Source organism: Musca domestica, unplaced genomic scaffold, assembly GCF_030504385.1.
Source record: "Musca domestica strain aabys unplaced genomic scaffold, Musca_domestica.polishedcontigs.V.1.1 8, whole genome shotgun sequence".
NCBI classification, from domain to species: Eukaryota; Metazoa; Arthropoda; class Insecta; order Diptera; family Muscidae; genus Musca; species Musca domestica.
The window spans coordinates 8,540,805-8,557,794 of NW_026712409.1; the positions used below are offsets into that span (position 1 = coordinate 8,540,805).

Here is a 16,990-nt window from a genome sequence, read left to right on the forward strand (position 1 = left end):
TGATAAGAAAGATACATTATCCACAATATTTGGATAAGACTTAGCCAGCATAGATAATTGAAGATAACACAGATAAATGTCCTAAAACATTTGAATGGTATATATACATTTTTGTGTCATTTAGATAAGAAAGATACATTATCCGCATCATTTGGCTATCATGTATACGTTATCCAATTAATTTGGAGAATATCCGAGAACTTCGGATAACATAGTTTATGCATCTAAGTCATTTGGAAAACAGAAATTCATTATCTGAGACAGTTAGGTGCAGTGGATGCATTATTCCAGACATTTTGTACCACTGAAGCTGTATCCAAACCATTTAACAAACATAGATAATTTATCCGAGACATTTGGATAACGTAGATACATTTTTTGGTAACATTTTGAAAGATACATTATCCACATTGATAAATTATGTAAGACATTTGGAAAACATAGAGACATTTTTCGTGTCATTTAATTAAAAAGATACAATATCCCCATCACTTGGTTAGCATTTGCATTTTATCCAAGTAATTTGGATAGTAACTGCACCCTTTGGATAAGATAGTGTATTTATCTTTGTCTTTTGATAAAAGAAATACATTATCTGTAATGAAGATTAATGTATCTAAAGCCCTAAATCTTACAGATAATGTATTTCTTTTATCCAAACATGAAGATATGTATGGACATCATAGATACAATAACATCAATACAATATACATGCTTCCTGGATAATATAGATACAATACATATGCTTTCTTGATAGCGTAGATACAATATTTTCGTTTCCTGCATATCATAGATACAATATCTACGTTATAGATACAATATACATGCTTCCTAGATAGTGTAGATACAATATCCATGTGATAGATACTGTTACGTTCTTGGATTTTACTTAATCCCGTGTAGACGTTGTTTTATTTCCCAATACAGCTCGTACCAAATAAAACGCGGGTTCTTTCGGATTACGATTATTACAATGATTTTATTGCACTTTACTTTACTCGACGGTTTCAATTCGCGATCTGATTCACAACTGACTAACTGCCTTTCCATTTCCCCTATTTATATGAGCCTCGCCTGTCGCTACAGAAGTTTCTAGACGATCTGGTAACGCCTAGATTACTAACAATCTACCAATGCAACGAGCACATACAAACTTACATTGAGTGAACAATAACAACAACACATACAAACTTACATTGAGTGAACAATAACAACAACACATACACAGGCGAGAGGGTAACAAAGAAAGAGGAATTAAGCGATCATCAATGATGACGTTTAACAAGAATTGTACGTCAGCAACAAAATAGAAAATGAAAGAGGAAATGGAAGGATGTAGAAAAATCTATACAGTAGTTGTTGTTGTGAAGATATTCAAATAAACTGCGTAGTAGAAATTTACGTTACAATTCAAATTCTTACATTAACGGAATTCATCTAAATTAACTTAAATCTAAAGTTATATTCGTAACAATACAATATCCACGCTTCCTCGATAGCATAGATACAATATCTAAATTATAGATACAATATTCACGCTTCTTGGATAGCATATCATCGCTATAGATACAATATCTAGGCTATAGATACAATATCTAGGCTATAGATACAATATTCACGGTTCCTGTTTAGCATGGAAACAGTATCATCGGTATAGATACAATATCCACGCTTCCTGGATAGCATAGACACAATATCCACACTTTCTTAATAGCAATAATACCAATATGTAAACCTCCTGTATGGCATAGATACAAAAACTACTCTTTTTGCATATCATGGATACAATATCCATACTTTTTGGATGACGTAGATACAATATCTATACTATTTAAATATTTAGATACAATATTCCGGCTTCTTGAAAATCGTAGATACAATATCCATAATTCTTGGATGGTGTAGATACAATATCTATACGATTTGAATATCTCGATACAGAATTTATGCTTCTTTGATATCGTAGATACAATATCTACACTAATTGACCAAGATGCAATATCCACACTTTTTTGATGATGATATACCAGATACACTATTCAGAATAGTATATATAAATATGTGGTAATTTATATATTTTATCCATGATATCTTGACAGAAAAGCTACCTTCTCCTAAACATTTCCAGAATCAAACTAAATTATCTATGTAACCAAATAAAAATTTTCCATTTCAATACCATTGATCCACATTGTGGGGATAATAAATTAAAAAATAAAATCAATTTTCAAAATTAAGTAAATAAAGCTACCTTACAAATTTCCCCAACATTAATTACTGGTCCTAAACATTTATCACCATTTACAACAATCTCCATTCATTTGGAAAAAGTCTTAAGTAGTCCCCCCGTTGATACTTTTTATGAATTTACGACAAACGACTGTCGAACGACAAACGTCGCAATTGTGCTTTATCTTTATCTACAGCAGACCTCCCTCAGCAGCAGCGGCAATGCTGCTGCGGCGACACTAACGGAGTCTCATTATTTTCTTGCTGTTAAGAAGAGTAGCAGCTTCTGTTTTTATTGTGTGTAGCTTTTATTGGGGGGGCTACTGATTTTCTCTTTACAGCAGGGGTGCTCAAGAAGAAATATCTGTTTTCAGTCGAATTTCTCTTTGCTTATTTAAATCAAGAACAAAACAGTGTTAAGTCATTATTTATACAAATATTTTTTATCCATTTGCTTTATAAACTATTTTGGCAAACATTCGTGTTTAAAAACAATTAAATAGAACAGTAAAATATAAAGAAAAACAGAATTTTAATTTTCTCTTAAATTATCTCTTTTTTCTCTTCATGTTCTAGAACACGGTTTTGAGCACCCCTGCTTTACAGCCAAGAGTTATGAAGTGAGTTCCTCACAAATAAATGAACACAAAAATTAATAAAATACAATAAAAATGTAAAAATAAACCACAATCTTTCTCTTCTTTTTTTCTCTCTCTCTCTTTAAATTGGCTGCTAAGTGTGTGATTGGTGAGAAATGAAAAAAAAATAAACTTTTAATGTAAAAGAAAATAACAATACAAATTATAAACTTTAACTGTGAAAAAAAAAGCGCGGCTACGTTAAACAAAATAAATGAAAAGCTTTTTTTCCTATGATCGTTTGTATTGACATCAATAGAGATAAGGAGAGTTGCCAGATTTTGTGGGCATAATACACAGAGGAAAATTAGTAGAAGGCATTAGAGAAATTTGTATTTTTTATTGGGTATTGATTGAAGAAAACAATTTTGTTAATTTTATTTGCTCATTGGATTCTAACGATTAGACGTGGCTGTGAATTATAGTGAGTCATTCTCAAACGCAACATGTTTATTATTTCGTATTGCCTAAAAGTATGCTATAATTTGTTATTTGATTATAATCATTAGTTTGTTTTAGATCTTCAACATTTATTTTTGAAAGAAATCGGGACTCTGAACACACATTTAATGAAATTTTGTTGTTCGTCTGATTTTCTGATTTATGTATTTTTGGAACTTTTGTGGGTGAAATAAGAGAAGGGGAGGGGGGGGGGGGGGGGCATATTTATACAGAAAAAAAAAGAGTAGTGAAATGACTGAGTGATTGACTTAGAATTAGAATCAATACCCAGACAAAATGTTTGAAGCTAGAACCTTGAAATTTTGAACAAGGGTCAGTCTTGGTGTGATGGCGTCTGATAAGGCTGGGTGTTTGGAAAATAGTACGAAATGGAAAACGGTACAAAAAAGTACTAAAATGTACAAAAATTTTAGTACCTTGTATTTCACAAACGGAATGAGCTAGAAATTTGATATAAGAGTATCAGAGTGCAGGATAACTGTACCAAAGAGCTTCCCTAAATTCCAACTTTAAGGTTACGAAAAGTTCTAAAATGGTACTAAACTTTTTAAATGGTACCATTTGGTGTTATGGGAACGGATAGAGTTAAAAACTTGAAATTTGGCATAGGAATCAAACTTGGAAAGTAAGTTTGATATAAGAAGATGGTTTTGGAAATGTTTACTAAATGAGCAAACTGTACTAAATGGTACTAGATTTGCAACAGTTTGGTTTAGGGTGGACGGATGAAACTGAAATTTTGTATTGGTGTTGATGGTAGGGTTGTGATAAAGAGGCCGTCTTGGAGATTTGTACTACAAGTGCACGAAAAGTACTAAATAGTACTATATATGGTACAATTTGGCATTGGGTGAACAGAAAGTGTGTGAAATTTGAAATTTGGTATTGGGGTAGCTGTTCATGTGTAGCCTGGACATATGGAGGTAGTTTTAGGAATGTGTACTTTAACTGTACGAAAAGTACTAAATGGTATTAAATATGGCAGTGTGTGAAGGGATAGGAATGGAATTCTGAAACTGAAAGTGAGGTATCTTTTGATATCTGGAATTAAGATTTGGAGCTGGTTTTGGAAATGTGTACTATAATTGTTCAAAAAGTACCAAGTGGTACTAATTTGGGCATGTAAAGGGATAGAGATAAAATTGTGAAATTTGATATAGATGTCACTGTTGATGTCTGTGGTTAAAATATGGAGGTGGTTTTGGAAATGTGTACTACAAGTGCACGAAGAGTACTAAATAGTACTATATTTTTGGTACAATTTTGAACTTGATGAACAGATAGTGCATGAAATATGAAATTTGGTATTAGGGTCGCTGTTCATGTGTAGTTAGGACACATGGAGTTGATCTCGGGAAAGTGTACTAAAATTATACGAAAAGTGTTAAATGGTACTAAATTTGGTATTGAGTGAAGGGATAGCACTGAAATCCTCAGATTTCAAATTGAGATCCCTGTTGGTATCTATAATTGAGATATGGAGATGGTTTTTATTAGAAATGAGTCCTGTAATTTTACGAAAAGTACTAAGTGGTACTAAATTGGGTATTGGGTGAAGGAATATAGATAAAATTCGAATATTTAATATTTAGATTACCGATGGTATCTATGTTTGAGGTTTGACAGCGGTTTGGATATGCGACCTATATTTGTACGAAAAGTACTAAATGGTACTAAATTTAGTATTGGGTGAAGGGATGGAGCTGACATCCTCAAATTTGACATTAAGGTATCTGATGGTATATGGTATTAGGTTGGTATATGGAATTGAGATAAGGAAGCGTTTTCGGAAATGTGTACTAGAATTGTACTAAATGGTACTAAATTTGATGATGGGGAAAATTAAAGGGCTGAGATCCTGAAATTTCATTTTAAGGTCTTTGTTAATATCTGAAATGGTCAAATGGAGGTTGTTTTGGAAATATGTACTGAAATTGTTCGAGAAGTACAAAATAGTACCAAACTTGGTATTGAAATCCTGAAATTTGATATTTAGGTCTCAGCTGGTATTCGGCGTTGAGATCTGGTGGTGGTTTTGCATATGCGTACTATATTTCTACGAAAAGTGCTAAATCCAACTATATTTGGTATCGGATGAAGGGATATAGCTGAAATCCTGAAATTTGATATTGAGGTCAGTGCTGTTTCCAAGTATTTACTTATGGAGACTTTGAATTAGTTTCAAACAGAAAAATTTGATGTGGGCCCATTGTGCAATGGTTTTTTTTAATATCATCCTCGTTAAAGTTCAAAATAGAAGATTTTGAAGACTTTTTTGATGTAAAAGGTAAATATTTTCTCATTATTCCTTTGCGAAAAAACATAACCTTGAATAATATATAAAAGTTTGGAAATCGGACAATTTAGCAGGATGGATGAAGTTTTGATAGAAAAAAAAATGTTATCCAACTCAACAAATTGTACATTTGAGTACTAACAAGTAAAGTTCGGCCGGGCCGAACTTTGAACACCATCCACTATTTGAAACGAATTTGGTACCATTATATGGGGGCTGTACGAAGACATGTACAGACAATTTTCTGTTGTAGGCTGTTGTATCCATTACGAACTTCAAATACCAAATCTGAAACATTTCCGGAGAACAATGTCGCTTAAATCATCAAAATACCGAAAATAGGGAGGTACTGGTATATGGGGCTATACGAAGGCGAGGACATGCACAGACAATTTTCAGTCGTAGGCTGTGGTGTCCATTACGAACTTCAATTATCGAATTTGAAACAATCCCGCTGAATAGTGTCGCTAAAATCATCAAAATACCAAATATCCGAAGGTGCCGTTATATGGGGGCTATACGAAGGTGTGGACAATTTTCTGTCGTAGGCTGTAGTATCCATTGCGAACTTTATATACCAAATTTGAAACAATTCCGCTGAAAAATGTCGCTAAAATCATCAAAATACCGAATATCAGGGAGTACCGCTATATGGGGGCTATACGAAGACGTGGACTTACAGGGCCCATTTTCAATACCAAAAATCCTGCCGACATAATATACAGTAAATTTTTATCATCCTATTTCATTTCGTTCGGAAGCTAGAGTGATTTCCACAACGGGTATACGGACGGACATCGCTAAATCGACGGAGAATTTTATGCTGGTCAAGAATATATATACTTTGTGGGGTCTAAAATGTATACTTCGAGGTCTTACAAACGGAATGACAAACTTAATATGCCCTCCACACTATGTGGGAGGGTATAAAAAGGCCTAACTAGAAGTGTTTGAAAGAAATTTAAAATTTTAAGCTGGTTTTTTGCCTGGCAATGTAGCGGGCTATTTTTGTTCTGCCCATTTTTTTGCGATTTTTTGCCCTATATATGCAAAACACTGTACCGTCTATGTTACCTAAACATTTTTGTTCCAATAAATAAATCTCACCGTTAAGATCCCTTACAATGCCTGTCCCATTTGCTCACGAGTCCATGGGGAGCGTGTCAATATAACAAATGTATGCCGAACTTCTTTACAAATGACCAGAAAATAAAATTCCATGCTTATCACAAAAATCTAAGACACGTACCCATGCAAATGTATTTTCCGCAAAGGTTCGTAGCCAACAACGAAGACACGGTTGTCCTTTTTTGATGTGGAACGAAAATACAATAGAAGACAAATCAATCATGCCTCCTATCAGCAGGTCAATATACTTTGCATATTTTATCTCTCCGTGTTGAAGAAAAAAATCATTCAATCATTCTTTGAATGCCATGGAAGATCGAAAATAGCTACAAAATTATGTGACGCAGTACAGCTTTAAAATCATGCCATAGAGAATAGCATCCCCCGAAGGGGAAGCTTCGCTGCCAGTAAATCATGACTTTTGAAAAAGAATTTGCTATTTTTTCTGTTAACTGCGGAATTAAAAACCACTTCAAATAGTAACACAACTTGTTGGCTGAAAACACTCAGGCAGTCAGTCAGCCCGTCCAGTCGCTGCTTAATCTTTGAAGATGCTTTGACGCATAACTTTGATTAATTATTTGTTTCTACAAAAGAAGCCCCATCAAGTGAGCGGTAGTTTTGACACAAAGCTCTTCAACAAATACTTGTTTTTTTTTTTGTTAAATGTCTGAGCATCTCTTGCATCAAAAGTTAATGAACTGTAATTTAGTTGCAATGCAGGTTGATAATTAGGTAATTGGATTTAATTAGAAGGAAGCGAGAAGTCAAAAATTACATAATTTCAAAAAAATACTCCCCTCTAATTAAGTAAATATCCTCCACAAAGCATGCCAGGTCTTTTAACATAAATTAGAGTTTAAAATAAAATTAAATTTCCCAAGGAAAATAGGCGGAAAATTCAATTTCCAGCTAATCCCAAAAATTAGAACAAAAATCTACTATCCCCCTTCAAAAAAAAAAAAAAAAAAAAAAAAAAACCAAAGAAAAAGGAGAAAAAATAAAAAAAAAATCCAAAATCTATTGCCACCGTTGCTTCTTTTTCTCTCTCTCTCTCTCTCTCTCTCTCTCTCTCTCTCTCTTTTTAATTAAATAAAACACCAAATTTGTGATTAAATTTTATTAGATCTCCGGTTTGTTCTGACTTCCTTCTTTATTTAGTCCAGCCCAGCATGGCATTTTGGTTTTGATGCCTAAGAATTTGTCGCCCTCCCCTGGCAACTTCTAAGCCTGCCATGCAAAACTGCCGTACACATCACAAAGAATTCTCTCCAACCCCCTCCCCTCCCGTCCTGTCTTTATTAACTGACCCCTTGGTTGAGGTTTTATGAGTTCTCTGAGTAAAAGTTAATGAAATCTTCTTTGCAGTTGTGTTTTTTGGTTGCCATCCATAATGGCTGTGATGATGCCGCCGTTGACGACAATTTCCAACAATCAGCCGAAACACGGCAAAATGTATCTGCGTCTGAGAAATTGAATTTTTTTGGGAATGAGAAGAAGCAGCTGGAGCAACTCAATATTAGAGGGGGAGAATGTGGGAAATTTGTTTGCATTGGTATTAGGAAGGATAGATAGGGCCATGAAAGAAGGCCTAAAGTCCTTTGTCTTGACAACTCTTTTATGGCCCGCCAATCTTCTATACATAGAATCTCCAAGATCTTCAATAGGTCGAATATATAGAAGATATTTTACAGATCTTCTATAATTAGATGTGCTTCTATGGGTCTTCGATAGAAAGATAACCTCCATTGCAATTCAGGACATTTCTCTGAATGGTATGAGACTGAGAGCTGGAAAATCCCTGAAAAGTTCATGAAATTTTCATTTTGAGTTTAACATGAAATACACGACTGTTCTCCAGCATTTTTCCCTAAAAGTTCATGAAATGTTTACAACCCTATAAGTCCTTGAAAATGCCCAAATATTTCCCAGGATTTTTGTTCTGAAAAGTTCAATGATATACTTCCGATTACTTTCCAGGATTCATACTGTCCGCTGAATTGTCCGCTGTTTTCATGGATTTTATACGAAAAATCCAGGACTTGCCACAAAAATCTTTGAAAAATTCACGATTTACAAAAAAAAATACTTAAAAAACAAGTAAGTTCGACCGGGCCGAACTTTGAATACCCTCCACCATTTGGAACGAATTTGAAAATAAAATCCTTAAAAAATTCTGTTATAATTTTAAAAATACCGAATATAGCATTGTTTGTCATAAGTCATTACCAAATTCAAATTCGGAACTTGAAATAAACGGTGAATAATGTAGCTAAAATCATCAAAATATCGTATATAGGGAGGTACCGTTATATCGGAGCTGTGCGAAGACCTGGACCAGCATAGACAAGTTTCTGTCATAGGCTGTAGCATCCATTACGAACTTAAAATACGACATTTCAAACAATTTCGGTGAGTATTGTACCTAAACTCGTCAAAATACCGAATATAGGGACCTATTCGAAGATCTGGACCTGCATAACGAGCTCTAAATACGTAATTTAAAAAAATTCCGGTGAATAATGAAGCTAAAATCACGAAAATACCGAATATAGGGAGTTAGCGTTGTATGGGGGCTTTATGGGGGGGGGGGTGCTATGCAGGAACATTTTTCTGTCTTAGGCTGTAGTATCCATTGCGAAATTCAAATACCAGAAGAAAATCGAAGATCTCTAACTTTTTTCGTTAAGACTTCCCACAGAGGTCATCTGAACAACCTTCGAAAGCCAAAACGGCATACCTGAAGACCTTAAATCCGTAGATTGTACTGTATGAAAATACATCAAAATTCATAAATAGTCACTCGAAATACCGTAATATTTTCCCAAAAAGTCTTTTGAAAATCCGCATGAATTATTGGTCTTTGAAAATCCTTGGTTTTGTGGACAAAAAAGTCTTCAGATATTTCAGTTCGAAAAAGTCTTTGAAAAATGAGTGATAATTTCTAGAAAAGGTTTAAATGTGCGTGAGGGGCAGGCATAGTCGGCAGAAGTATTCTATTTTTATACCCTCCACCATAGTATGGAGGGCATATTAAATTTGTCATTCCGTATAAACATCGAAGACCTTACAAAGTATATATATTCTTGATAAGAAGAAAATTCTATTTCGTTTTGCGATGTTCGTCCGGAATCCAGAATGGAATCGGATGTTAATTTTATGAGCTTCCTGGATGTTTAACATTTTGACCCTTTGTGTGGGAGGTGCCAGAAGGAGAGGACCGATATATTCCGTCTTTACAGCTGATCTTGTGTTAATAGAAATATTGGGATATGTGAAGTATGAAGAGAATCGAATGCTTATTTCGGATTTTATGATCACTTTTGTTATTCAAAACGTTGACCCTTTATGGGGGAGGTACCAGAAGAAGTGAACCGACGTTTTCCATCTTCACGGCAGGTCTTGTGTAAGCAGAAATATGGGGATGTACCAAGTTTAAAAATAATCGGATGTTAATTTCGCGTTTTATGAGCTTCATAGTTATTCAAAATTTTGAGCGGTGGTGGGGGGGGAGGTACCAGAAGGAGTGACCTAATATATTTCATCTTCATGCTAGATTATGTGTTGATGGAAATATTGTCGTGTGCGAAATTTGGAGAGGATCGGTTGCTTATAATTATTCCGAACTTTGACCCTTTGTGTGGAAGTAGTGGACCGATATTGTTAATTTTCGCACCTGACCTAGAACTCATACAAATATTGCGATTTTTGATCCGCTCGTGTTTTTTTTGCGGTCAATTATTTTCTGCGAAAAATCTTGTCCTTTTGTGGGGGAGATACCAGAATGAGTGGACAGATATTGCCCATCTTTCACCCATGCTTGGGTGAAATCGAATACTTGGGTGAAATCGAATACTCCCTTCGAAAGTTATCGTGCGTACCAGATAGACAGGCAGACGGACGGACGGACGGACATGGCTAGATCAACTCCAAATGTACTGAAACGGATTTGATGCAAAGAGACCCAGGGTTTAAAATTGTTATTTCGATGAGGCAAGTTTTAACCGTATCAAATTGTATATACCCTCTGCAGCTAAATGGCTGAGAGTATAAAAATGGGATTAAAAACAACTTTAACATCTGGGATAATCCTTAAAAAGGTTCCCTTAATCACAGGCGCCCAAACATTCCATATCCTTTACATTTGGAAAATTTAGATATGTCCTATGTCCTTTCACCCAACTTCCAGAACGAACGCTGCTCTGTGAAGAAAAAATCACTTCCGTTTCTATCGCTCCTCCTTCCAAAATAATTTTCAGAACCCTGAAAGTCCTTGGAAAACAGATCAAAAAAATACAAAAATAATTCAGGATTCTGGAAGGCCTTCGACAGAACTTTATTAGTTCCCAATAGCTAGGATATTATAACACCGAAAATCAGGGACTCCCTATCTAAATACTCCTTAAAATATTAATAAATCCTTAGTCTCTGATAGTCAAAAACTAACACTTTTCCAATTCAGAAAAAAAATCATCCTTCAAAAGCTTTGATAATCCTTTCAAAGGACCCCTTTTATCGTAGGCCCTTAAAAATTCCATCTTTTTTTACTTTTCTAAAAATTTCGGTATGTAAATAACAATGTCCTTTGATCCATCTGTCCACCTCAAAAAAAAAAAAGAAACTATCTTCTCATCCCAAAATATCCTTGGTAAAGTTATCCCCTAATAATTAAGTAGGCCCAAAATCCATGATAAAATTGGCCAAAGAATTTTCAGGACTCCGATAGTCCTTGGAAAACTTATTTTTATAAAATTTTTTTTTTATAAAATTTCCACAGAGTTTTCAGTTCCTAATAATCAGGATAATAGAACAGCAGAAAATCAGGGACTTCCGATCTATATACTCCTTAAAATACAAACAAAATCCTAAGACGCTGGTAGTCATCAAGTTTTAAAATGTAATTCTTGATGTTTAAACTAACAGTGTTCCAATTGAAAAAGAATTGTCCTTCAGGAACTGTGATAATCCTATATCCTTTAAATTTCCAAAAATTTCGGTAAATAACAATGTCCTTTGAACCAACTGTCCACATCGGAAAATAACACCCTCTTCTCTTTCCAAAATATCCTTGGTAAAATTATCGCCAAATAGGTCAATTGGCCCAAAATCCATGACAAAATTATCCCCAAATAGGTCAATTGCCCCAAAATCCCTGACAAAATTGTCCAAAGAATCTTCAGGACTCCGATAGTCCTTGTAAAATATATTTTGGAAAAAATTGCCAACGAAAAGACAAAATTTCCTGAAAGAATTCAGTTTCCAATAATCGGGCTAACATAACACCAAAAATCTGAGAGTTCCGACCTAAATACTCCTTAAAATACAAATAAGTCCTTAGACTCTGTTAGTCATCGAGCTTCTCAATATAATTTTTGATTTTTTAAATATCAATGCTCCAATTGAAAAAAATATCCTTCAGGAACTTTGATAATCCTTCCAAAGGCCCCCTTCATCGCAGGCCCTGAAAAAATCCCATATCCTTTACCTTTCCAAAAATGTCGGTATGTAAATAACAATGTCCTTTGACCCAACTCCCCAAAAATAAAAATAGCACTGTATAGAAAAAAAAAACAATTTCCTTTTCTCCCTCTCTCCCCTCTTCCTCCCTCTCTGTGCCCTCTTTCCTAAATACTTCCATGAATTCTTTAGATAGTCACAGAAAGACAAAAGTGAGTGGAGGAATACAAAAAAAAAAACAGAACTTGGTAGTACTTACTTGCGTGCTAAGCGTTTTCTTATGCCGGCCAACATTATTCGAGTTGTTGTTGTTGTTGGTGTTGTAGTAGTATTACTATTTGTTGTTGCTGCTGCAGATGTTTTGCTGGCAGTGTTGATGTCCTTAATATTCAGGTTGCTCCCAATAACTGCTTGGCTAGCTGGTTTATTATTGTCACAAATTTCAATGGGTCAATGTGGGTTGGGTTGAGGTGGAGTCGGGCGGAGCTGAGTGTTGTCAATGATGTCGATGACACCGGAAACTTGGGCGAAAGTTTTGTTTTGGTTATTTTTTCGTTAACTTAAAAATGGGCCGTAAGCCGAAATGTGGTATTTTAGTGTTCTTGTGGAGGAGGAAGGTGGATTCCGAACCTTTCTGACTTGATTTGTCAAATTGTCCTTTTTGTTCTCGTTGTCCTTCTCTCTCTCAGTTTTTTAGAGCTTTAAAGTGAATTTCCGATAATGGGGTGTTTGTTGTAAACTTTTGTGGCCTTTTGCTGGTTGGCAATTTAACAATGGCCACATTTTTTTTTGAGAGTAGCTGCAAAATGGACAAAATTAAGAGACTGCGAAAATCCTTCGGGTATTGTTGAGAATATTTTGGCTTTTAGTGTTTTTTATGTTTTCTCTCTTTTTTTTGGCAAGCGTGGCTTCTTTAAAATCTATTTATGGCCATTATGTGCGGCATAACTTTCTAAACAAGTGTCGGGGGGGTGTTGGGGTGTAGGGGAGAAAAAGTTATGATTTTCTTTATTTGATTTGAGTTTTTCATAAGTTTTTTTCTTTTTTATGTTTTTCTCTCTTTTCATCTGTTATAGAATTAAATTTCCAGGCACTTAGTTCTTCATTTGTTCACAATCTAGAATTATTATTGCTTTTTGTTGCTTAATTTTTCATATTTTTTGCTTTCATAAGAATTTTTTTTTCTTCCGAAGTCCATATACAAAGCTTTTATGACTGTTGTTGTTGCTTTTATTTTCTATAGTCCATTGGGGGCTCCTTGACTCAATAAATCATGCAAAGCATTCTGCTTTAATAGTTTAAATTTTTTTTTTTTTCTTTACAAATTTCAATCAAAAAATCTGCTGCGCAGTTCTGGCGGCGCTGGTGATGGTGATGATGGCGTTAAGAAAGCCCAACAAAAACGCCACCGCTTTTAAATGATTTATTAGAAATCTGATGGTTGACAGAATTTGCTTTTGTTGTTGTCGTTGTTTTTATTGCTGTGGCTGATATTCTCGATGACAAATGCAATGGTGTTAAATGCCTTTCCCGAAAGTGTTATACCCTCAGGGCAGCCTCAGTAGCATCAGATGTGGCCTCTCTCAGCGCGTTTCGATTTGGGGTAGGTTGCCGGCTTGACTGCCTCCATATGTGTCTTCGGCAAATCACAGAAATCTGTGAATGAAATGTAAAACAGAAGAAAAATGAAAAATTATTAAGAATCCCAATCTCAACAACAGCAACAACAAATTATGAATATTTTTATACCCTCCACCTTGGAAAGGAGGATATATTAACTTTGTCATTCCGTTTGTAACATCCCTAAATATTCGTCGTAGACCCTATAATGTATATATATTCATAATCAGCATAAAACTCGAAGACGATTTAACGATGTCCGTCCGTCTGTCTGTCTGTCTGTCTGTCCGTCTGTCTATCTCTCCGTCCGTCTGTCTGTTGAAATCACGATACAGGCCACATTATTTGACGTAGAGCGTCAAAATTTAGCAGAATAATTTTTATTGTGTCTAGGATGGTTGGTATTGAAAATGAGATATATCGGTCCACGTTTTGGTATAGTCTCCATATAACGGTACCTCCCGATATTCGGTATTTTGATGATTTATGCCACATTTTTTCATGGAATTTTCTGAAAATTGGTATTTGTAGGTCATAACGGGTCCCTGTGCGTGTGGCAAAACATTGCATGTATAGGTCCACGTTTTGGTATAGCCCCCATATAAAGGTACCTCTCGATATTCGATATTTTGATGATTTTTACCACATTTTTTCACGGATTTGTCTGAAAATTGGTATTTGTAGGTCTTAATGGGTCCTAGTTCGAGCGCCGAAACATTGTATGTATAGGTCCACACTTTGGTATAGCCTCCATATAACCTCCACGCTTTTTTATAGCCCTATATAGCGGTACCTCCCGATATTCGGTATTTTGATGATTGTTGCCAAATTTCCCACGAATATGTCTAAAAATTGGTATTTGTGGGTCATAATTGGTTCTAGTGTTTCCATTACCCTTAGGAGGGTATTAAAAGTTCGGCCCGGCCGAACTTAATATTTTTTTAATTGTTTTTTTTTTTAATGCGATTTAAATTTCTTAAGAATTTATTGTGGATTTTTATTTCAGTTGGCCCATAAACGAAATGGGGTGGTGATTGAATAATGGTTTCACACACATTTTTTTTTTTTGGGTGCCTCAATTACGAAATTGTGGGAATTTTTTGTGTCGAGTAGGAGATATGGGAATATTCTGGGAATTAAAACCAAATAAGGATTTAAATATTGAAATTTGGAAACAAACTGATTTTTATGATTTTTTTTTTTTTTTTTTGATAAATTAGTAAGTGTTGACAAACAAATTGCCATTGATTGGGATAATTAAATTTAGAAATATATCGAAAAGTGGCGTGTATGTGTGTGTGGGGGGAGGAGGTTATTTAATTGAAAATACTACATTATTTGAAAATTTTTCCTAGGGAATATAAATAGGTCTTTTAAAAAATCTTTATAGAAAAAATCCAAAAATCATTTATAAAAAAGTAAGCAAAGGCTGTGGTGGTGCGGGGCCGATCATGTGTTAACCTACAACACTACAATATGTTGAAAGGCCCTTATGTCCAAATCCATTTTGGAAGATTTCGTTTTTGATACGATGTCATAGAGATCTACCCTTAGCCCTTTTTTACCGGGGGCATTTGCCCAATGTTTACGCAATCTGTAGTGTTGTAAGGTATTCAAAACAATTTCATTTTGTGGTCCATTTTACAGCTAAATCTAATCCAATGGTCATCTAAAATGCTAGACTTCTTCCCAGTACTTAACTCTCTTCTCATGAAAAATTCCGTGTCGATTGATTTTTAATTGAGACCTGTAGAGCGGCTGCGAAATCAGAAAATTTTAATTTTTTGGTCCATTTCAAATCATAAATGGTGTGCGATCATCTCCAAAAACAATAGGGTTCTATTCTGACTCTATCCCCACCTCCATTTTCAATTTCAATTTCATTGGGAATCCTGTAGCGTGATTACAAATTAACATGGAAATAGGATAGGAAGATCCATATATATAGTTTTCTATGTCGAAAACCATTATTTCGAGATGTTACATAATTTTTGGCCTAGCCTAACTTATAATACCCCCAACACATAGTGTTCTAGGGTTTAAAGATCTAAAGAAGATAAGAGGATTTTTTTTTCTGAGAAAATGTATAGCTAATTTTTAAAAAGGTCCGTGCCATTAAAATATTTGTTCTCTTCTGATAGAAAATCTGTAAATCTTTACACAGGTGGATTTTGAATAAAATGGTATAAATAATTCAGGATTTGGCTAGGCATTGGAAAAATGTTTCCTGAAGAATTTTCCTAAAGTTTTTAGGTCTGACAATTATACAAAAAATACAGGACTTCATATCTGATATAAGCGAAACTCCTTCAAGGCCCTTCAAATTGCCATATCCTATACCTTTACAAAATTTCGATACGCAAAGAATAATGCCCTTTGACATAGATATTTGAAGGATTTATCGAAACAACTATTCGTTTTTTGAAAATATTATTTCAAGGACATTCCGATTTTTGGAAGTTTTAAAGAACTTTGAGAGGAGTAATAGCGGTTTGATCAGTTTTTTTTTTTTCAAAACCAACAATAATGGAATTTCAAAATTTCAGAAGAATCTTTTTGAAAAACTTCAAGGGCAAATATATTAGCAGATTTTAAAAATGTGATTCATCATGTTCTTAAAGATCTGGATTTTTCTTTACAATTTTTAAAGGCTTTCTTATCAAGGAATTTTCGGGGGAAGAGTATCTCATTTCTTAAGGACTTTCAGAGGAATGTTTGCAGAGTTTTGAATGATTTTTACTGGGATGAGGACAGAGATATAAAGGACTTTAAACTGACTTTCACACTTACAGTTGGAGATTTTCAAAGGACTTTTGACAAACAGCAAGACCAAGAGAGCGGAGAGAAAATTTCAATGTAAGGGTTTCTCATTTTTTAGGGGTTTTCGGAGAAACTTCTGCCGAGTTTCGAATAATACTCACGGGTGATCGGTGGAATCGGAGATTTTCAATTAAGATCTTCACGAACAGTTGGAGATTTTCGAAAGGATTTTAAAGAAGGTATAAACTAGAGAGCAGAGAGAAATTTCGGGGTAAGGGACTCTCCATTTGGAAGGGTTTCCACAGGAACGTTTGGAATGTTTCGAATGATGGAAAGGACGGACTTTCCCACAAACAGTTGGAATTTCGATGAAATTTTACAGAAGGACACAACACAACAT

The 16,990-nt window shown here is 34.7% G+C and overlaps 1 protein-coding gene across 1 annotated transcript in view; it reads right to left on the reverse strand.

Moving 5' to 3' along the window:
- Positions 1–16,990, reverse strand: part of LOC101893958 (uncharacterized) — a 262,614-nt gene that overhangs the window by 151,752 nt on the left and 93,872 nt on the right. Inside the window, exon 3 of the mRNA XM_020036679.2 lies at positions 12,470–13,866. Within this exon, the coding sequence (XP_019892238.1) occupies positions 12,470–12,504 (35 nt within the window). The 5' untranslated portion in view covers positions 12,505–13,866. The remainder of the gene's footprint in view (positions 1–12,469; positions 13,867–16,990) is intronic.